We start from the raw sequence: 22,720 nt of genomic DNA, 5'->3' as shown, positions 1-22,720 counted from the left end.
CCATGGTCGAGTTCGCCGGAAAACGACTAACTCGACCATGGTCGAGTTCGCCGGAAAACGACTAACTCGACCATGGTCAAGTTCGCCGGAAAACGACTAATTCGACCATGGTCGAGTTCGCCGGAAAACGACTAACTCGACCATGGTCGAGTTCGCCGGAAAACGACTAACTCGACCATGGTCGAGTTCGCCGGAAAACGACTAACTCGACCATGGTCGAGTTCGCCGGAAAACGACTAACTCGACTAACGACTAACTCGACCATGGTCGAGTTCGCCGGAGAACGACTAACTCGACCATGGTCGAGTCTGCTGGAAAACGGCGTATTCGACCATGGTCGAGTTCGCCGGAAAACGACTAACTCGACCATGGTCGAGTTCGCCGGAAAACGATTAACTCGACCATGGTCGAGTTCGGCGGAAAACGACGAACTCGACCATGGTCGAGTTCGCCGGAAAACAACTAACTCGACCATGGTCGAGTTCGCCGGAAAACGACTAATTCGACCATGGTCGAGTTCGCAGGAAAACGACTAATTCGACCATGGTCGAGTTCGCCGGAAAACGGCTAATTCGACCATGGTCGAGTTCGCCGGAAAACGACTAATTCGACCATGGTCGAGTTCGCCGGAAAACGACTAACTCGACCATGGTCGAGTTCGCCGGAAAACGACTAACTCGACCATGGTCGAGTTCGGCGCAAAACGACTAACTCGACCATGGTCGAGTTCGCCGGAAAACGACTAACTCGACCATGGTCGAGTTCGCCGGAAAACGACTAACTCGACCATGGTCAAGTTCGCCGGAAAACGACTAATTCGACCATGGTCGAGTTCGCCGGAAAACGACTAACTCGACCATGGTCGAGTTCGCCGGAAAACGACTAACTCGACCATGGTCGAGTTCGCCGGAAAACGACTAACTCGACCATGGTCGAGTTCGCCGGAAAACGACTAACTCGACTAACGACTAACTCGACCATGGTCGAGTTCGCCGGAGAACGACTAACTCGACCATGGTCGAGTCTGCTGGAAAACGGCGTATTCGACCATGGTCGAGTTCGCCGGAAAACGACTAACTCGACCATGGTCGAGTTCGCCGGAAAACGACTAACTCGACCATGGTCGAGTTCGCCGAAAAACGGCTTATTCTATTCGACCATGGTCGAGTCCGCCGGAAAACGGCTTATTCTATTCGACCATGGTCGAGTTCGCCAGAAAACGGCGTATAGGCACTAACGAGAAGGCACTAACGAGAATGCAGAGTTGACTGTCTGAATGTCTTTGTTGCCGTTTTACTGCTTCAAGGTTGATGAAAATGCTGATAATAAATGTTTGATGTTTATGAATGATCTCTGCTATTGTTTATTTCAGAGATTCAGCCATGCAGAGACTGGGGATAGTATTCAGGAATAATTAAGGTGGTTTTTAGTCGATATAAATTTTTTTTCGAACCATATCCGGTCCATATATGTTTAATAGCAGTATTTTTTTTTATGTAAAAGAAAAATTTGGAAAGCACGACAAAAAAGAAAATTTTGGAAAGAACGTAAAAACACCCAAAAGAGATCATCCAACTCTATGCCACAATCTAACCGGTGATATTACAACCAGCTGCGACATACCAGCATAGATTACAACTACGAAAGGTGCAAGGACAGTTGCTATAGGAAGAACTCCCCCCCATAACTCACATCTTAACGGCCGCCTAAGGGGGAGATGCACTACGGCCCCCAGACCATGATGTATGTGCACCTAACCGTTACGTCTCAGTGAGAAACAGAGTGGGCTGTATGCCACACGCCTAGCGCGTCATAGACGAATCAGCTACAGTGGCAAGCCTTGAAAGCGAAGATAAATTTAACGTATTTAAGCTTTTCTTGGTCTCGGGAGGCGGTCCCTAACAAGTACATGCAGAGAAAACGACAAATAATGCACACGCTTGGAAATGTGAAGATTTAAACGCCTAAACGTTTTTAAATGATTTTAGCGAGAATTTTAGTGTTTTGATATTCTTTTAAGGTCAAAATAGTCATGATTCTAGTAAGGAAACTCACTATAAATGACTGAACGATTTAGTTTACTAAAATCTTTTGTTAATTTCTCTTTAGTTATACGCCGACCATGGCTGAGTCCGCAGGAAAACGGCGTATTCGACCAAGGTCGAGTTCGCTGGAAAACGGCGTATTCGACCATGGTCGAGTTCGCCGGAAAACGACTAACTCGACCATGGTCGAGTTCGCCGGAAAACGACTAACTCGACCAAGGTCGATTTCGCCGGAAAACGACTAACTCGACCATGGTCGAGTTCGCCGGAAAACGACTAACTCGACCATGGTCGAGTTCGCCCGAAAACGACTAACTCGACCATGGTCGAGTTCGCCGGAAAACGACTAACTGGACCATGGTCGAGTTCGCCGGAAAACGACTAACTCGACCATGGTTGAGTTCGCCAGAAAACGACTAACTCGACCATGGTCGAGTTCAACGGAAAACGACTAACTCGACCATGGTCGAGTTCGCCGGAAAACGACTAACTCGACCATGGTCGAGTTCGCCGGAAAACGACTAACTCGACCATGGTCGAGTTCGCCGGAAAACGACTAATTCGACCATGGTCGAGTTCGCCTGAAAACGACTAACTCGACCATGGTCGAGTTTGCCGGAAAACGACTAACTCGACCATGGTCGAGTTCGCCGGCCGGAAATCGGCTTATTCTATTCGACCATGGTCGAGTCCGCCGTAAAACGGCTTATTCTATTCGACCATAGTCGAGTCCGCCGGAAAACGGCGTATAGGCACTAACGAGAAGGCACTAACGAGAATGCAGAGTTGACTGTCTGAATGTCTTTTTTGCCGTTTTACTGCTTCAAGGTTGATGAAAATGCTGATAATAAATGTTTGATGTTTATGAATGATCTCTGCTATTGTTTCTTTCAGAGATTCAGCGATGCAGAGACTGGGGAGAGTATTCAGGATTAATTAAGGTGGTTTTTAGTCGATATAAATTTTTTTTCGAACCATATCCGGTCCATATATGTTTAATAGCAGTATTTTTTTGTATGTAAAAGAAAAATTTGGAAAGCACGGCAAAAAAGAAAATTTTGGAAAGAACGTAAAAACACCCAAAAGAGATCATCCAACTCTATGCCACAATCTAACCGGTGATATTACAACCAGCTGCGACATACCAGCATAGATTACAACTACGAAAGGTGCAAGGACAGTTGCTATAGGAAGAACTCCCCCCCATAACTCACATCTTAACGGCCGTCTAAGGGGGAGATGCACTACGGCCCCAGACCATGATGTATGTGCACCTAACCGTTACGTCTCAGTGAGAAACAGAGTGGGCTGTATGCCACAAGCCTAGCGCGTCATAGACGAATCAGCTACAGTGGCAAGCCTTGAAAGCGAAGATAAATTTAACGTATTTAAGCTTTTCTTGGTCTCGGGAGGCGGTCCCTAACAAGTATATGCAGAGAAAACGACAAATAATGCACACGCTTGGAAATGTGAAGATTTAAACGCCTAAACGTTTTTAAATTATTTTCAGCGAGAATTTTAGTGTTTTGATATTCTTTTAAGGTCAAAATAGTCATGATTCTAGTAAGGAAACTCACTATAAATGACTGAACGATTTAGTTTACTAAAATCTTTTGTTAATTTCTCTTTAGTTATACGCCGACCATGGCCGAGTCCGCAGGAAAACGGCGTATTCGACCAAGGTCGAGTTCGCTGGAAAACGGCGTATTCGACCATGGTCGAGTTCGCCGGAAAACGACTAACTCGACCATGGTCGAGTTCGCCGGAAAACGACTAACTCGACCATGGTCGAGTTCGCCGGAAAACGACTAACTCGACCATGGTCGAGTTCGCCGGAAAACGACTTATTCGACCATGGTCGAGTTCGCCTGAAAACGACTAACTCGACCATGGTAGAGTTTGCCGGAAAACGACTAACTCGACCATGGTCGAGTTCGCCGGCCGGAAAACGGCTTATTCTATTCGACCATGGTCTAGTCCGCCGGAAAACGGCTTATTCTATTCGACCATGGTCGAGTCCGCCGGAAAAGGGTTTATTCTATTCGACTATGGTCGAGTCTGCCGGAAAACGGCTTATTCTATTCGACCATGGTCGAGTCTGCCGGAAAACGGCTTATTCTATTCGACCATGGTCGAGTCCGCCGTAAAACGGCTTATTCTATTCGACCATAGTCGAGTCCGCCGGAAAACGGCGTATAGGCACTAACGAGAAGGCACTAACGAGAATGCAGAGTTGACTGTCTGAATGTCTTTTTTGCCGTTTTACTGCTTCAAGGTTGATGAAAATGCTGATAATAAATGTTTGATGTTTATGAATGATCTCTGCTATTGTTTCTTTCAGAGATTCAGCGATGCAGAGACTGGGGAGAGTATTCAGGATTAATTAAGGTGGTTTTTAGTCGATATAAATTTTTTTTCGAACCATATCCGGTCCATATATGTTTAATAGCAGTATTTTTTTGAATGTAAAAGAAAAATTTGGAAAGCACGGCAAAAAAGAAAATTTTGGAAAGAACGTAAAAACACCCAGAAGAGATCATCCAACTCTATGCCACAATCTAACCGGTGATATTACAACCAGCTGCGACATACCAGCATAGATTACAACTACGAAAGGTGCAAGGACAGTTGCTATAGGAAGAACTCCCCCCCATAACTCACATCTTAACGGCCGTCTAAGGGGGAGATGCACTACGGCCCCCAGACCATGATGTATGTGCACCTAACCGTTACGTCTCAGTGAGAAACAGAGTGGGCTGTATGCCACAAGCCTAGCGCGTCATAGACGAATCAGCTACAGTGGCAAGCCTTGAAAGCGAAGATAAATTTAACGTATTTAAGCTTTTCTTGGTCTCGGGAGGCGGTCCCTAACAAGTACATGCAGAGAAAACGACAAATAATGCACACGCTTGGAAATGTGAAGATTTAAACGCCTAAACGTTTTTAAATGATTTTAGCGAGAATTTTAGTGTTTTGATATTCTTTTAAGGTCAAAATAGTCATGATTCTAGTAAGGAAACTCACTATAAATGACTGAACGATTTAGTTTACTAAAATCTTTTGTTAATTTCTCTTTAGTTATACGCCGACCATGGCCGAGTCCGCAGGAAAACGGCGTATTCGACAAAGGTCGAGTCCGCTGGAAAACGGCGTATTCGACCATGGTCGAGTTCGCCGGAAAACGACCAACTCGACCATGGTCGAGTTCGCCGGAAAACGACTAATTCGACCATGGTCGAGTTCGCCGAAAAACGACTAACTCGACCATGGTCGAGTTCGCCGGAAAACGACTAACTCGACCATGGTCGAGTTCGCCGGAAAACGACTAACTCGACCATGGTCGAGTTCGCCGGAAAACGACTAACTCGACCATGGTCGAGTTCGCCGGAAAACGACTAACTCGACCAAGGTTGAGTTCGCCGGAAAACGACTAACTCGACCATGGTCGAGTTCGCCGGAAAACGACTAACTCGACCATGGTCGAGTTCGCCGGAAAACGACTAACTCGACCATGGTCGAGTTCGCCGGAAAACGACTAATTCGACCATGGTCGAGTTCGCCGGATTCGTCATTTTTTCGACTAATTCGACCATGGTCATTTGCTAATTTTGTGTAGTATACGGCTATACGCGGACCATAGTCGAGTCCGGCGGAAAACGGCTTATTCCACCATGGTTGAGTCCGTTGGAAAACGACGTAATCGACCATGGTCGAGTAAGGCATTTTTTGGCACATTTGACCATGGTTGAATCTGCCATTTTCCGGCCCAGTCGACCATTTTCGTGTAGGCCATTTTTTGGCAAATTCGACCATTGTCGAATACGCCGTTTTCCGACCATGGTTGAGTCCGGCAGACTCGTCCAAGGGAAAAAAATATGGCAGTCCAGTTTTATTTGAGGTCAGTTTACCACGAAATTGTCACGTGAAAAGTGGTATTTGCATTCAAAACATTAAAGTTTGATGGTTTGATGGCCAAAACAAGTGCTTTATTGCGATTTTTTGAAAGATATTTTATAGTTTTTATTGTTTTTCTTATCTCTGGCATTCACTATGTAAATTGCTCACAAATCCGACCTCAATTAATCGCCGTTTATCCAAGTGAAACTGGAGTGGACACAAAGGTGTCCGGCGGTGTTGTTGAGGTAACGTCAGAGAAGACTACACGACTATTTTTTATTGGTTTAAATCTTTCTAAAAATACATCGATTGTTTTTACACCAACTGGAGCCGAACGGGGGCATTCTTGCGACTCATTTCACCGAAGTCGTGCCTACAGATTGTCCGAAGGTAGCTCTGGAATTTTTGAATCTGAGGTGACTTTCGGTGAGAAAGATAGTGGAAAGTTTTATACCTGCTTACTAGATGGTCAAGTGTCCAGTAAGTGGTACCATGCCGGTACTGATGATACAGTTACCATCAAGGTAACTGCCATCAAGACATCTCTGCCAATTTGGTTGCAGGTTTGTCTTTTGGTTTTATTATTGGCCTTGTCTGGATTATTTTCTGGTCTAAATCTCGGATTGATGGCATTGGATCCCACTGAGCTAAAAGTTGTAACAAACTGTGGTAGTCCGAAAGAACAAAAATATGCAAAGAAGATTCTACCAGTTCGTCAGCATGGTAATTATCTGTTGTGCACTTTGCTTCTGGGTAATGTTCTCGTTAATAGCTCGTTAACAATTCTGCTTGATGCATTGGCTGGTAGTGGGGTTATCGCTGTTGTAGCATCCACTGCTGGGATTGTCATTTTTGGTGAAATTGTACCACAAAGTATTTGCTCAAGACATGGGCTAGCAATTGGATCAAGGACGTTGTTTTTGACAAAATTTTTTATGTTGATCACATTTCCTGCCTCTTTTCCCATCAGCAAGCTTCTGGATTTTATATTAGGCGAAGAATTAGGGACAATATATAATAGAAAACAGTTGTTAGAAATGATTAAAGTCACAGCGGAACATAATGATCTTGCTGGAGACGAGATGAACATAATTTCTGGGGTATTAAACTATAAATCCAAGTGTGTTGAGGAAATAATGACGAAGATAGATTCTTGCTTCATGCTTGACGTGGAATGCCACTTGGATTTTGCTACAATTACAACGATAATGGAGTCTGGGCATAGTCGAATACCTGTATATCGTGGTGAAAGACATAATATTGTGGGTTTACTATTTGTCAAAGATCTTGCATTTGTTGACCCTGATGATTGCATACCACTCCAAACGGTGATCAAATTTTACAGTCGATCTGTGAATTTTGTTTGGAATGATATGAATTTGGGTGATCTCTTAGATACGTTTAAAGAAAAACATTCTCATATCGCAATTGTTCAGAAAGTGAATAACGAAGGACCTGGGGATCCGTTTTACCAGGCAATTGGTCTAGCAACTTTGGAAGACGTCATAGAAGAGATGATTCAGTCAGAGATTGTGGATGAAACAGATAAGTACAGTAAGTAGAGATATTCACATTTATTTCAATGTTTTTAAAATGTTTGATGATAACTCAATATTGAACTATGCTCAGAAAGAAGCCAATATTTCATATTCATGTCAGAGCTTGATCTAGCTATAAATTCCTGAATTTGAAATTGATTTTTATGGCCATATATAGTTCTATATAACATTGGTTAATATTGGACTTTGCATGTCTGCTTATGAATTGTGATTCACTAAAATAGGACAGTGCTTTGAATTGTAGCATTAAAATTTTGGGTTTTCTGATGCTTCTACCAGACACTATTGTACGAATGACATATTTATGTTGATTATTTATCCAGTCGACAACACCACATTCACAGCAAATCCTCAAAGAAGGTTGACAGCAAGCTTCAATATGTTTGTCACAGAGGAAAATGTGAAAATGGCACTTTCACCTCAGTTGCAACTGGCTTCTTTTCAATATTTATCAACAGGTAAAGTAATAAAGATTAAAATTAAGAAACATGGAATAATGTTACATTGTTTAAGCTGGTAGTTATTGTGTGATGAGATTACATGAAAAAAAATAGCTCAAGTCACTTTTTAGGTTACCATATGATAGGTTGATAAAATAAACCAAACCTTCTGTTCTAAGATATATGCAAAATAAGCATGTAATGTATTTCATAATCGTTTTCATATTTTAGTGGTAGATGCCTTCAGCGAAGACAAAATTACAGCAAATGTTTTGAAGCAAATGCTCAAGCGCAAAGATGTAGTCCTGGACATTAAAATCAAAGACGCTCCAAAAGAGTCATTGGTTTTGTATGAAAAAGGAAAAAGTGTTGACTACTTTATGATGATTGTACAAGGGCGTGTGGATGTCACTGTTGGAATGGAAGAATTCAGATTTCCTCAAGGTATAATAAATAACATAAACATCTCAGTGATCGTTGAACTGATAGAATTGATCTTTTATAAATTGGTCTGTTAAATTTCCCTTTTCATCACTATAGGGGCATTTTCATTTTTCTGCCAAGATGTGTTGCTTGCAAGGAATAATAGTGTGTATGTACCTGACTATACTGTTAGAGTTGTTGAAGATTGCCTGATTATAAAAGTCAGCAGTGCCATTTACAAGCAAGCTTTGATTTCAACTAAACTAAAGACATGGGAGAATGATGACGATGATGAAGAGTTTGATTTGCATGTGATCTATAATGACCATGTTGAGCATGATGTCAGTGGCTCAAATTCTACGGAACCGTATACAACTCCAGGGCCATCTCCAACAACACACAGGGCAAACAAGCTAAATGCTTTAATATAATGTTGACAACCATTGTAATGTTCTGGTTGGAGCTCATCCATGGTACTCAAGGATTCAATCAAGTGCTGCGTACCACAAGAAGAATATGAAAGAATGAATTAACAATATGATTGCAAATTTCAACGGATACATTGATATTCATTTGGCATTGAAATATGTTTGAAGGGTTGTTTTGTGTTTTGTTTTTTTTTGAAAGGGACATGAATGGAATACTATTCTTATTTTGGATCTTTTAAAGGTGTTTGGATTTGTCAAAGATATCCCACTAATAGAATTTTTTTTCAAATTAATGATGAATGAAAAAATGTACACAAATTCTCAATAACAAAACAATTTTGTCTTGGTTTTTTCAGAAATTTGATGCACGTTTTTTCCTTATTCACTAAATTAGGCATATATTGGAAATTTGAGATGAAAATATTGCACTTTCAGCACTGTTGATCACTGAAAAATTATTTGGAAATCAGAAATAAATCATACTCATAGTTCAATTAATACATTTTATTACATTACATTGTAAAATCTCAGTATTTAACTTTTACTAATAATCGATCAGATATAATAAATTTGTTTTTAAAAATTGGAGTAAATTTACTTGTCAATCTGTCTATCAATGTTAATTCTTTGTTTAATTTTAGGGAAAGATGTGTAAGAGCATATATATTTTTAAAATTAGTCCTGGCAATCTTTATTTCAAAGTTCAAACAGCGTGTGTTTCAGTAACTATCTTTTGGGTAAGAACTACTTTTAATATTAAGTACCCACGCTCAGATATTGGATAACAAAAATGTACTTTATATAATTAAACAACTAGATCTGCATTTGTCTAGACAATCCCGCCTGCATGCCGCAAAAAAGAGATTGATAATCCGTCACTTTATGAACGCAGGCAAAAAGACAGTCATATGCAACGTTTAGTTTCCACCAAGTTTGCTGCACTTCGTCTCCTGGGAAACTATCATATCTTCTCCTAGGTTAATCGAGACGGATGATTTTCGTCTAATAGAAATCAATTTCCCCCTTTTTTTTTAATCATTAACCACATATTTACATTTTTGTGGGCGGCAGGAATGTTCACGTCATGATTTTGAATTCATTATCATTCTCGAAGACGCTTTCATGGACAAAATTATTTGAAAGAACAACGACTTGTACTTTGAAACACGTCGATATTTCGAGACAAATAGGGCCTATTTGTCGTTAGCAACATGGCTAGCCAACGCTCAGCCACTCGTGAATACAGAGTCGAGCACAGTAAAGTGAAATGGGATCCCAAAACGATGGAGATTCGAACTCATTCGGTAGAGAAAGCTCTGGAACCATTAGTACAGCAAGTGAGTTGTAAAGTTTCTTCAAACATGTCTCTAGGTTTGAGCCCTTACAAGTGCGATATCTCGTGTTTACTATGATATGGTTTGTTATAATTAGTTTTGATGCTATTTGGCGTTGTGGTTTAGCTCAGATCTACTCCAAGAACGACTGATAGAAAAAAATTATAGAGTTTAGAATGTATATTTTGATACATTTGTACTATTTTGGGTTTTAATTTCCTACTGAATATTGTTGCAAAATGCTTTGGGCCTAAAATAGGCGATAATCCGTCGTATTTCAAAATATCCAAGTTTACAAATAACCAGATTCTTGTTTTTACTTTACTCTTGTTAAAATAAAAGTTTGGTAGATCCTAGCTGTTTGAACAGCACGATCGATTTGAAATAAAAAATGTCAACATTAGCATTGTCTTGCTTATTAGCAGAAGGGTGACTTTCATTTTTTTGTCAAACCACTAGAATTTACGGGTATAAGAATCTGAAGTAGTTTATTTTCAAATGCTTCCCGTTTACTTGGCAATTTCCCACGCAATTTGTTTAAAAATATGCTGGAATTTTGACCGCAAACCGAGCAAGTAATTATACTTTTGTACAGAAAGCCATCGCCATTATTACACCTATGTCAATAATGTTACCATGGCAGTTTATTCCCTCGAAAACACATGGATTTATTGTAGGAATCCTGAGAATGTTTACTAAAAACTTTGCTATATTTTCAATGGCAATATTGCACCTACTATAATGCCTATAATATGCTAAACTCATTAGGCCAAGGTGCTATTCTCTTAATTGCATATTTAGCTCACTTGTCACTTTGTTATGGATACATATCAAATAATCACTTGGCACTTCTTGTTTGGTGCCATATTTTGTCCCATTTTTAAAAAAAAATTAGAGATATCTCAGCATATTAGCCATAGTTGTGAAGCCTGGTCATATATTGTGTTATTTACAAATGGAAAACTTGCTTCTGACCATTGTAAACATATTAATTGATGACAAATGGCCTGTACATAAATATTTATGCAGACCTATTCATAGTTTTAAGTAAATATATGATTTAGGCTGTATTGCATCATTTGTGTTTAAAATTCTCTCTAATCGACAGACCTGCAGACATGCTTGTGCATATGATGATATATAGTTGACATGAATTAAGATCATGTCCTTGCAACAACCTGAGAAAGATTATTATTTTAGGTTTAGACATGGGGTGATTATTAAGATTGCAACCTACTATTAATGAACACATGTATTTGTCTTTACAAGATGTTAAATTAAAATATCGACTCCTTGTTAGATAGAGAGGTCTTCTTATGGGAGTGGTGACCATATTAGAGAAGTACCATATGGAAGATGTGACCATATTTCAGAGGGGTCCAAATTGAAGAAGTGTCCATGTTAGGGTAGTTCACATATTTAGAGAGGTGTCATATTAGAGAGATACCATACTAGAGAGATCTATTACTGTATAAGAGAGAGGTCCAAAGTACAGTGCTGTCGTTATGAGAAAGATGCCAGTATTAGAGATGTTCCCCTATTAAAGAAGGAGTGAGTATGTTTTGAAGTGGATGTATTTTTTTGTCTCGTAGGTCACAACACTGGTTAATCGCTACAAATCATTACGCAAAGCTGGGAAGAGTAAAACTGCACATCAGCTTGTTCGAGAAATTGTTGCAGCTATTGATAAATTGATTCAGGTTGGCCAGGACATTGCAGACGATTTTCCTGAAATCGCTGACGAGATGTTAAAGGCTTGTCGAGATACAAAGAATGCTGGTAAGGAACCACGCAATTTATGTTAGGACAATCATCTTTCTTTTACGAAGAAACGACAGTGCGTCTGACAATCCTTCAGCTTATAAACGCAAGCAAACAGGCGAAACGAACTCTTTGAAATTAGTCTGACTTCTTCTCCATATTTACGTGAAGCGAATTTAAAATCTGATTCTCTCAAATTCAGGTGAATTGATGGGCGTTGATTCAAAGACGTTCGCGAACGATCCTCACTCGAATGAGAAACGTAACGATATGATAAAGTCAGCACGTGCTTTGCTCTCTGCTGTCACGAGATTGTTGTGTATTGCTGATATGGCTGACGTATACCGTCTTCTTGCTTCGTTAAAACTTGTGAGTAACACTGTAACATTCGTTAACCATTCTTTAACCATTCACTGACCATCCACTGACCATTCACTGACCATCCACTGACCATCCACTGACCATCCACTGACCATCCACTGACCATTCTCTCACCATCCACTGACCATTCACTGACCATCCACTGACCATCCACTGACCATTCACTGACCATTCACTGACCATCCACTGACCATTCACTCACCATTCACTCACCATTCACTGACCATTCACTCACCATCCACTGACCATCGACTGACCATTCACTCACCATCCACTGACCATCCACTGACCATTCACTGACCATCTACTGACCATTCACTCACCATTCACTGATCATTCACTCACCATCCACTGACCATCCACTGACCATCCACTGACCATCCACTGACCATCCACTGACCATATCAAACGCCCCTTACGACATTTACTTTCAGGTTGAAGAAAAATTGGCTGAGTTAGAAAGGGTGAAAGACCCACAAGCGTTGGTCGCCGCCTTTAAAAGTCTGGGTGTTGATCTGATGAGTCTGGCGAAGTTATCTGGCGCAAGACAAGCAGTAAGTTCTTGAAGGCAGAACTAGAATATGAGCTTATATGTCCACCACTCGTGTGCGGGGATTGCTGCTATAAAGCTTGAAAAATCTACTGGCATTGAGAGAGATTCTTTGATTATTTCCTATTTCTGATTAGGATTTGAAAGACCCGCGAAGAAAAGAAGAAATTGCAGCAGCCAGAGCGATGTTGAAAGATGCCAGCAAAATGCTTCTTACATCGTCAAAAGTAATTCAAATTATCATTTTATCATCTCAAAAACGATAACCGTTTACCCACAGAGTCAGAGAAGGACCTCTAGCTACTTTCTTGAGGGCGTCTTGGTAACTCTTTTTGTTCAACACTAGGTGTATGTGCAACACCCCGACATCCAGTCCGCGCACATAAACAGAAATTACGTTCTGAAGCAGATGAGTGAAGCACTTCAGACTATATACGGCGCAGCGCAAGCTACTGGGAAGAGCGAACCCAGTCCTTTTGAAGCACCAGGCGCCTTATCAGGAGCTCTGGATAACTTTGACGTGAGTATCAAAAAAGTGATGTATCAATCTTGGCTTTCAGACCAATCGCCCTCGTAATATCTAGACAAGGTAATGGTAGGTCTTTTAGTAACTTAACTGTTTAATTTCTAGGCTAATTTAGTCATGGATCCAGCCGCTTTCTTGGAGAAACGAACTCAGATCAGAATCGAGGAACAATTAGAGAGAATTTTGGCCGGTGCTCGAAGGTTATCAGATCTTCCAACAACACGTGTGTCAACTCGGGAGAAGTTACTTCTAGAGTGCGCAAATGTACGAAACGCATTGCACGAACTCGTCGCTGTATATGTTAATTATGTGAGTATTAACAACCTTGTGATAGTTAACTTTCATAGTTGGCCTTTCGTTCTCTTTTGAACTCCTTTCGTTGGCCTTTCGTTGCCTTTTGAAACCCTTTCCTTGTCTTTCGTTGCCACAACTAAATTCCGGCAATTTCATCCATTGTATTTCAAATATTTGTGCTGTCTTAGGCCCAGACAAAGCGAAGACAAAAACCAGGCGACGAACTTGATCAATCTATTCAGAACATGACAGAAAGAACACAAGATCTTAGAAAACAGGTTTATTTCTTCTTTTGTATCAGCTTTCTGACATGTAAAAACCATTGTCATGGTGCATGAAGAAGGACATTTGATTAATTCCTTCTTTTCGTGATCAGATGAGGGTTGCAGTGGCTGATCATATCTCAGACACATTCCTGGATACCTTGGTGCCTTTGATGTTGCTGGTAGAGGCCGCTCAAGACGGAAATCAGAAAGAAGTTGAAGAATGTGCAATCGTCTTTACAGAGGGTGCTGCGAAACTGGAAGAGGTTGGTTTAAATTTCCATGAATTCCGTGCGCAAAGTTCTCAGTGAAACAGTTTCTTACCTCAGAGGTTATGGTTATCGTTCATTTCTACAGGTCGCAAACTTAGCATGTTCTGTTTCAAGTAACGCTGAAGGAGTTAAACTTGTCCGTGTTGTCACGAAGAATATCCATGCATTATGCCCTCAGGTGAGTAAAATGAATATTCTTTGACACCAGAGTCGCATATTAGTAAAGTTTGATAGTCTGACCGACTTCCATTGAGGAAGGTCGAAAGTGAATCACTAACTGAATAAAAAATTGCAAAGCAGAACGTTCTAGACTAGTCAGGCTAGTATTAGTAGCAACAGTCAACACTCAGTCAGACTAGCAGTACTGCAATGATCAACTGACATCGAGGAAGGTTGAAAGTGAAACACTAGACTAGTCACGTTAGTATCTTGCAGTGAAACTAGCAGTACTGCAACGATAGAAGGAGGCCAGAACCTCTCTCATCAATATTAATGATATGTTTACTTCAGGTGATCAACGCAGCGCGGACATTAGCAGCGAGACCTCGAAGCAGAGCTGCGCGGGAAAATATGGACGTTTTCAAAACTTCTTGGGAGAACCAAGTTCATCTTCTTGTTGACGCTGTTGATGAAATTACCGGCGTCGATGAATTCCTTGCTGTTTCAGGTAAAGTTCAGATTAGGGAGTAAACTTTTCTTATATCGTGTATACGTGGTTGTCTGCTGAAAGAGAGGGTAGAAATTTAAGATTAACACGTAAATTAACTTTCGTTAAGAAAATCACATCGGCGAGGATGTTGAGACGTGTATCCAGGCTTTGAAACAAAGAGATGTGGAGACATTAGATAGATCTGCTGGTCTGATTCGTGGTCGAACAGAGCGCGTTATTTCAGTTGTGTTGACTGAAATGGAGAATTTTGAGCAAGGTCCATACACGGAAGGCGTTCAAAAGACAGTCAGGTCTCTCAAAGAAGACAGTAAGTGATAAAAGATTCTTGGCATCAACGTAGCGCAAACTGTATTAGTAAACCTTGTGATAGATTTGGAAGGACTTACAGAGTGCTTTGCACTTGTAGTCCGGCAGGGAATATGATGGAAACTAGTCTATCACGCAGCATCATTTGTGTTTCAGTCATTCCAAGATTTGCGGATGTCGTTGAATCAACAGTGGAAACACTGAGTCAGAATCCTAGAGCGAGAATCGATGAAGAACGTGTCATACAAACATCACAACTTGTAAGTGCATACAGTTAGTTTGTAAATACCGCGTTAATTCTTCATAAGCTTTAGTTGTGAAAGTCCGGTTGTAATTCCAACAAATAAGCAAAATACCTTGTGAAAAATATTGAATATGGAAAGAAGAATTCAGAATGAAATATGAAATTGAGCATTCTTTGCGTCTTGCCCAGGTTTACGACGCCATCAGAGATGTCAGGAAAGCGGTCATGTTAAAATCGGTAAGCGTTTCTTTAGTCATTTTCTTAGTATTTTTTCGTTTTAATAGAAGACGAACATCTGTAAAGGTTTATGCAACAAATGTAGTGAAGAAGTTTCGTAATTTTGTTGAGATTTTGCTTTGTTTTATTGTAGAAACGTTTCGCTGATGGCAATGTGATGGGAGTGGATGAAATCTACACAGCTGAGGTTCGAAAACAACAAGAATTGGCCGTTGCCAAGGAAGAAGCTGCGTATGAACAGTTGCAAGCCGCAGGTATGGAATGTTCGCCTTCTTCTCTGAGTTTACCTTCACTCTGAGTTCTAACTTCACTCAAGACTGCATTTCCCATGTTCTCATGAGTGGAACGGATAAAAAGAATTCCTTCCCGTTACTTCCAGATTCTGTCGAAATACATTTGCAAAACCTCTTGCAAATGGTTAAGCGAAAGGTGTTTATTGTTAAATTTCGCAGGGAAAGTTCATTACGACATCCGGGCATCGGGAGGTGACGACATTGGTGGAATGGGAGTGGCCTCTATCAAGGTCAACGGCGTCGAGTATTGTCACAAGAGACTGGGCCATAATGTCGTAGTCTTAGACCCCGCTGGACAGTTCGTTGCGTCTCGTAATTTTGACACGACCACGCAAGAAGGTGGCGTCGCAATGGGAAGATTTCTGGACGATTTACCAGAAGATCATATCGTGCTGATAGCCACGCAGGAAACGACAGGAGCTGGAGTCGAGCACGCTGGGCCTGCGTTAGAGAGGCTGGGTGCTAAAGGGCCTTTCAATCCAGGTTACAGATCCTCGTGGGCATTTGCGGGCTACACTGGACCCGATCCTAAACCATGGATTCGAGAAGAAAGTCGTTCTGCAGAGCAGGGCCCAACTTTGGTATCGAACCTCATTTATACACCCGCTTATGAACAAGGTTAGTATTTGTTGATGTGTAATCTCCTGTGACATTATTAAATTCCTGCTTCCTTCCACTGAAGGCATGAAAATAAGCTTAGTTTAGTGGTAAAAACATGATATTAAAAAGTGTTCAGAATCTGCAGAATTTGAACATGAACCTGATTTGAAGTTTCACGATATTCATTGTCCAGGAGTTTGGTGAGAAATGAATAATAATTGAATGACAAATATTGACAATATTTGATGTTTTCCAGGCAAAATCAAGATCGTTATTCGCGCTGAAGGCTCGGATGATCCCGATAAACAAGGTCATTGTAGCATCAAAGTGAACGGTGTCGAACGTAGTTTAAAATTACGAGGACATAACTTGGTTGTTTTGGATGATAGCGGAAACTTCGTTACGTCAGGAACTTTCGATACAGGAGACACATCCAGAGACGAGGGCAGAGCTATGGCGAGGTTCCTCGATGGTTTACCAAACGAGAGGATAGTTTTGATCGCGACACAAGATACGAAGGGTAAGACACGCTGAAGTAAGACTGCTTTATAACCACGTGTGAGTGTGAGTGAGCTTTTAGAATACAGGCGTAAGAATTGATGTGATTGAACAAGAGTTGAATACAAGTATGATGAACGGTACCAGATTGCCTGACAGGAAAACCCTTATCAGCTCTAGACTGTTTTTATTTTTGAAATTGCGCCAAGCCTCCTGGTCAAACGAGAAGAAGAGTTGCATGAGGGTTGTGAAAAGTATTCAATAATCATTTCCTATTTTCCAGGTGTTGGGGTGAACGAAGCAAAAGACTCTCTGGCCCGCATCGGAGCGACTGGTAACGTCAATCCAGGTCCAGGAGGATCGTGGGTGTTCATGGGATACACAGGGCCCGATGGTGTTGATTGGGTGACACAGATGGCTAGACCGAGACACAAGGGACCTTGTGTTGTGTCGGAGTTTATCACATTACCCGCGGCTGCCAAGGCTATCGTGGAGGAACAAGGTAAGAATAATAGTCTTTCCTCATAATCACATCAAACACGGAAAGCCTGATGTTAAACGAAGTGTGATTGGCTCGTTAGTTTTGCCGGCCCAATCAAACTTCGTGTAACACCAGGCATCAGTCATTATGTGAAATTTCTATTCTTAAGAAGTATCTCAAGCGGTATTTTCTTATTAAGTTCGTCCTCCTTCTGGCGAGGTTGATGCTTACGAATATGAGGCTGAGCCCGGACAAGAAAGCGACGATGAAGAAGATCTTGATCTTTCTGAGCGAAGCGACAGGGTAAGCAGAGTCCTGGCTTTAAACAATTGTGTCGTAACAGAACACTTCACGGCAATGAATTTCTCTTGCTTGTTTAGGCAAAAATGAGAGCGTTACCTGCCGAAGAGAAGGCGAAGATCGAACGATTATCAACGGAATTGAGATCGGAGAAATCTCGGTTTGAAAATATGTTATCGCAGTGGGATGAGTCTGGTAACGAGATTGTTGTCTTGGCGAAGAAAATGTGCATGATGATGATGGATATGTCTGACTTTACGAGGTACGAGATACACTGTGGTGGTCAGTCCACGCTTTGTCAAGAATCGTGTCGAGAGATGTGTGTTCTCAAGGTAACCTATATATCAAACTCATACTTCTTGTGATTTTTTCCAGGGGCACAGGTCCTCTGAAAACAACCATGGATGTTATCAATGCTGCAAAGGTGAACCCCTGAATTTCATTTGTATCATGTCTGTATTTTGCTTCAAATTCTGAAACTAGAACTTTTTGGTTTTTATTTCAGCGAATCGCCCGATCTGGTGCTAGAATGAACCAGTTAGCAACAGAAGTGGCAGAGAAGGTGAGTGTTAAATATCGCTATGGTTCTTGTAATGTTTCAGGTAGAAGATGTCTTGCAAAGATGCGGTGTTTTTACTTAAAAAATGTTGACAAAATTTTCTTCATTTTTAGTGTCCTCACTCGCAGTCAAAGAATGATCTCTTAGCTTATATTCAACGTATTTCTTTATTCTCGCATCAACTGACGATCACAAGCCGAGTGAAAGCTGATATTCAAACCATCAGCGGAGTTGAAGTTGTCTCCGCGGTAAGATACTCTTAAAACAAACAAACACACCTAACTGCAGCGAATTTTGCACCAATCCTTCCCCTATTGTTGTCTCAAAACTGAATTATTCACGGTTGCCTAAAGCTTGTTGACTCCACAACTCTGTTAACTGTTGTCTCTTTATGACTTTCTATCGTTACAACTTTGATTTTTTCAGCTGGAAAGTGCAACGTCTTTAATTACGTCTGCAAAGAATTTAATGAACGCTGTCATTTTAACAGTGAAGGCCTCATACGTTGCTTCAACGAAGGTAAACTCCGGTTAATTTAAGAACTAATCTCCCGTGAATATCTACTAACGGTTGATGAATTTGTTTTATAGTATCGTGGCTCAAACAGATCAGCTGTAAGTACATTGCACTTATATTTTAATCTAAAAGCCTTCTTCTATGCAGCTTCGTGAGCGATCCGTTTTCTGACATGTTTCTTCCTTCAACAGATAAACTGGAAGATGAAAGCCCCTGGTAAGAAGCCGCTGATCAGCTCTCAACCAACTGCGGACCCAAGAGAACGGGTTACGACAAAATCTACGCGTCAGCGCGAGCAAACTCCGCTCCAAGCCCTCAGCGAATTTGACACTGGTACGCCAAGGAAAAGAACCGACTTTTAGAATTTTTTTTAGAATCATAGGTATTTATACGTGATATTATTGTCTTGGTTATTTTCAATACGCCCAAATGAATTTTGAATTCGCGACCTCCGTTCTTTGCAAACATTCTGGTTTAAGAAATTGTGTAATTTCTAAGCAAAATAGATTCACAACTTCAAATGTTCATACAGAAATCTCGACCTAGTCATTTGCTTTGTTCTGGAGTGGAGATACCGTGTTGTGAAGGTTATTTGTTCGGGAATTATGTCTGTTATTTTAAGCCAGAGCTTAAAAAATATGCACAAACACATTACCTCTTGCTTAAGAAGCAATACGTTTTGTTCGAAATGAATTGCCCGTCATATAATCAATCATTGCGCCACAAGCTTGCGTGATGAAATGGATATAAAAAAATCTAAAATACCATCAACTCCGACTGTCGATATGTTCTTTGTCTGAGGTTTGTAAAGAACTATTTAGACCACAATGTAATGTAGTTATGAATTATGATGTTCAACGTTAGAAATTTTGGAGTTTTTATTGTTGTGATGTCAGTGTGTGCGTACAAAATAAACGTGTTATTTTTTTGTTAATGATGTTAGCTGCTATATTTGAGCTTGTAATTTTATTCTGCTGAATGAAGTGGCTGTTTGTTGTATTTTTGAACCTCGTTAACTAACTGGTTTTCCCGCCGAGAACAAGATTATCCTGGAGTCAGATCAAGTGAAGATGAAGATGGAACTAGTCACATCGTCGAGCAATGGGTAACTTCATATCATAGAGAACTATACCATTATATTGTGAATTTTATTAAGCCAAATTGACAAACATTTACATTACATAGTGCTTCACGTTTTTTAAAAATAATCTTCAAACACTATTGAGTGAATCAAGCCCAACGATGCTGTTTTAAAGGCGATTGCTTCTTACAAAATAACATTGTGTAAAAATGAGAATTTACATGATAAAGTTAGTATTTAAATCAGCAATTGTCAGAACATTGAGCGAGGCAATGAAGGTTCTGCCTGTCATTTTCAGCTGTATTTTCTCTCCAACTTCAGTGATCTCTAAAAGAATCGTTTTCTAGCAGCTTCCTGTTGCTTTTTATAAACAAACAGTCCGATAGCGCAGAGGACGACAGCAAAAAGAGCTAACCAGAAAAGCCAAGTGAAGACTTTGGTAACTTTTGGCGAGAAACTTCCTTTTGTTGGATCTTCAACACGCTCTGTGAAAGTACGTTTTAGGTAAGATTAATGTACCATAATGTATCATTATGTACCACAATGTACTACAGTGTGTATCCTACAATGTACCACTACCATAATGAACAAGTATATTGTGTTCTACAAACCTCTCTGCGCCTCAGCAGAAGCAGCAAATGGAACAATATCATCTGTGTGGATTTTACTTCGAACCGTTTGTTCGTCCTTCTCAACTTCTAACTCGTAGAATTTTAAACCAGTTATATCATGATTATCTGAAAGATTAGACGTAATCGATATTCAATCACAACTTGTTAATAAGCTTTCGTTCGACAAGAACTTTTCCTGACAAGATTTTCACGAGTGTATTTGAACTCTACAAATGGCAAACGAACCTGCGAGATCTCCAGTGGCAGCGCTCAGACCAATATAATACGACGTTGGAAGACGAATGCCAGAAACTTGGAAACAATGTTTCCAATCACCCTCGTTGTCCACGTCTGTCATGACCGTCAGAGTTTCCTTGCTTCCCAGATACTGGATTAACGCGTACGTTTCCACCTCAACATTTCGAAATGGTGCCTGGTTGAAATTTTAGATATATTTTAGTCAGAAGTGTAGGTCTATTAACTGGGGTAAAGAACCTATTTCAATGGTAAAAGACTTGTGTTTCTCAAGACACAGGACATGGTAAAGGAAATCCTCAAGATTACCAACCGAGCAGCCTTCAATTTGAGAGTGAGTACCATCTCGGTCATGATCATAGTTGATGGTTCCATTATTGACCATTGCCGAGATGTACGGGTGATCATGCTGAAATAAGAGAGCAAACACTTTTGTTAAAATGCTTCCTGTTTCAAAACTGAAATTGAGAATTGATCAGAAAAGAAAATGAAAAAGCTCCAACTTACAGCATGTTCACCATTTTCATTACTGTAGGTATCAAAGAATATGCCCAGACCAGAGAAGAAATTCCTGCTACCAAAAACATTACCTAAACATATTCCAATACTTTATTCAAAGTTCAAACCCAATGGTTTAGGAATATATTTGATGTGGTTTGATGTACTATATAAATTTACCCATCTCCATCTTGTCTTTAGCATAAAAGAAAGCAAAGCCATCCCCATATAATGTATCCCCAGAACCATGGATAGAAAAATGAAGATGGATCTCCCAGTCGCGAGCAGTAACTGGCTGAAAGTGAGGAAGTAAAAAATCAGAAAACTAATTTTGGTACAACATATCATATTTTTGATGTTGAAAGTATGTTCACTTACCAAAGAATTCCAAAGGTAGCCTTTTTGACTTTGATGATCCTCTGTTAATCTTATATAATTATTTGTAATCAACGTACTTCCTCCAAAATCCCAAAACTGTAGACCTATGGTACCAGCTAAAACAACACATCAGGTCAGGTCAATTCAAACAAGAGAATGACACATTAATTAGGGGAATATTTGGACATATTTCCTGCTAATTAATTGTTTAACAACAGGCACTGCAAGGTAGCATGGTTTACCATGGATAATTTGAGATCAGATGTACGTAATTTTTTGAGCAAAATCAGCATAATTCCATAATCATTTATCAGATCAGTATTAAAATAAACTGCGTGTCTACGATCGGTAAACTTGTAAATTATTTGAGTAGCTTTTTTGAACATTTTGTCCAGCTCAACCCTGCAGTTTGCTGACACGATTATTCAATTCTTTATTTACAAAGTTATCATAACAAAATCACGGGATGACATTTTCGAAAGGTCTAAAAACTACCCTGTCTACCCAAACTGTATGCTGCATTATTTTTACCTTGAAAGGGTTTAGTAAGAGAATGCTCGCGCCTCACGTAACCATTGGAACTTGCAAGCTCAATTCCATATATAAAGCTAATATTTGTAAAGAAAATTACTAGAAATACAACGTTATTGAAGAAGATATGAACTACGTCTTGTCTCGCCATATTGAATTATTATTGTCGGGTTTTCACGGGCTTGCGGGTTGGAGCGAGAGGAATATCAGGCCGGATTAGATTAGGATTTGGGTTAAGATTAGGTCGTAATAGAGTAAATCTTAATCCTAAATCTAATTGTTTTATTACCATGTCCAGTATATTCGATTGTATATTCGAAATACATGAATTAAATCCTTGAGATTATATATTCCTAAATAAAATTAATGTTCTGCTGGGTTCCTTGCGATTTCAATGTTATAATCTTTTTTAAATTGCTTTTAAATTGATTTTAAAAAGCAAAAGTTTGCCAGTTTGTTTTGATGTGAGGATTCAGGGGGGGGAGTTTG

General features: G+C 40.2%; 3 protein-coding genes across 3 annotated transcripts; 2 read left to right on the top strand and 1 right to left on the bottom strand.

Annotated features, from left to right (window-relative positions):
- The first annotated feature begins 5,996 nt into the window (after positions 1-5,996).
- On the top strand, positions 5,997-9,342 carry LOC114538082 (metal transporter CNNM2-like). The gene is made up of 4 exons (XM_028559205.1): positions 5,997-7,496; positions 7,825-7,959; positions 8,173-8,385; positions 8,482-9,342. Exons 1-4 carry the CDS (start codon positions 6,014-6,016, stop codon positions 8,793-8,795), a joined length of 2,145 nt encoding a protein of 714 aa, XP_028415006.1. The 5' UTR covers positions 5,997-6,013; the 3' UTR covers positions 8,796-9,342.
- A 550-nt stretch (positions 9,343-9,892) lies between these two features.
- LOC114538052 (catenin alpha-2-like) lies at positions 9,893-19,811 on the top strand. The gene is made up of 26 exons (XM_028559178.1): positions 9,893-10,129; positions 11,719-11,905; positions 12,090-12,256; positions 12,703-12,822; positions 12,956-13,045; positions 13,165-13,338; positions 13,450-13,653; positions 13,827-13,916; positions 14,015-14,167; positions 14,259-14,351; positions 14,684-14,840; positions 14,950-15,150; positions 15,306-15,409; positions 15,583-15,630; positions 15,764-15,884; positions 16,083-16,541; positions 16,780-17,043; positions 17,305-17,523; positions 17,702-17,805; positions 17,883-18,064; positions 18,178-18,226; positions 18,308-18,364; positions 18,475-18,609; positions 18,788-18,880; positions 18,952-18,975; positions 19,069-19,811. Exons 1-26 carry the CDS (start codon positions 10,004-10,006, stop codon positions 19,237-19,239), a joined length of 3,792 nt encoding a protein of 1,263 aa, XP_028414979.1. The 5' UTR covers positions 9,893-10,003; the 3' UTR covers positions 19,240-19,811.
- A 186-nt stretch (positions 19,812-19,997) lies between these two features.
- LOC114538053 (VIP36-like protein) lies at positions 19,998-22,403 on the bottom strand. Its single transcript, XM_028559179.1, has 8 exons — positions 22,232-22,403; positions 21,701-21,816; positions 21,503-21,617; positions 21,332-21,414; positions 21,138-21,233; positions 20,816-21,002; positions 20,570-20,695; positions 19,998-20,443 (listed from the first exon to the last, which is right to left on the bottom strand). The coding sequence occupies exons 1-8, from the start codon at positions 22,380-22,382 to the stop codon at positions 20,286-20,288; spliced, it is 1,032 nt and encodes a 343-aa protein (XP_028414980.1). The 5' UTR covers positions 22,383-22,403; the 3' UTR covers positions 19,998-20,285.
- Positions 22,404-22,720: the final 317 nt, after the last annotated feature.

Source organism: Dendronephthya gigantea, unplaced genomic scaffold (assembly GCF_004324835.1).
Source record: "Dendronephthya gigantea isolate DGI-Jeju-01 unplaced genomic scaffold, DenGig_1.0 000173F, whole genome shotgun sequence".
Lineage (NCBI taxonomy): Eukaryota > Metazoa > Cnidaria > Anthozoa > Malacalcyonacea > Nephtheidae > Dendronephthya > Dendronephthya gigantea.
Note: the sequence above shows the minus strand (reverse complement) of the source record. Positions and strands in the feature narration are given on the sequence as shown.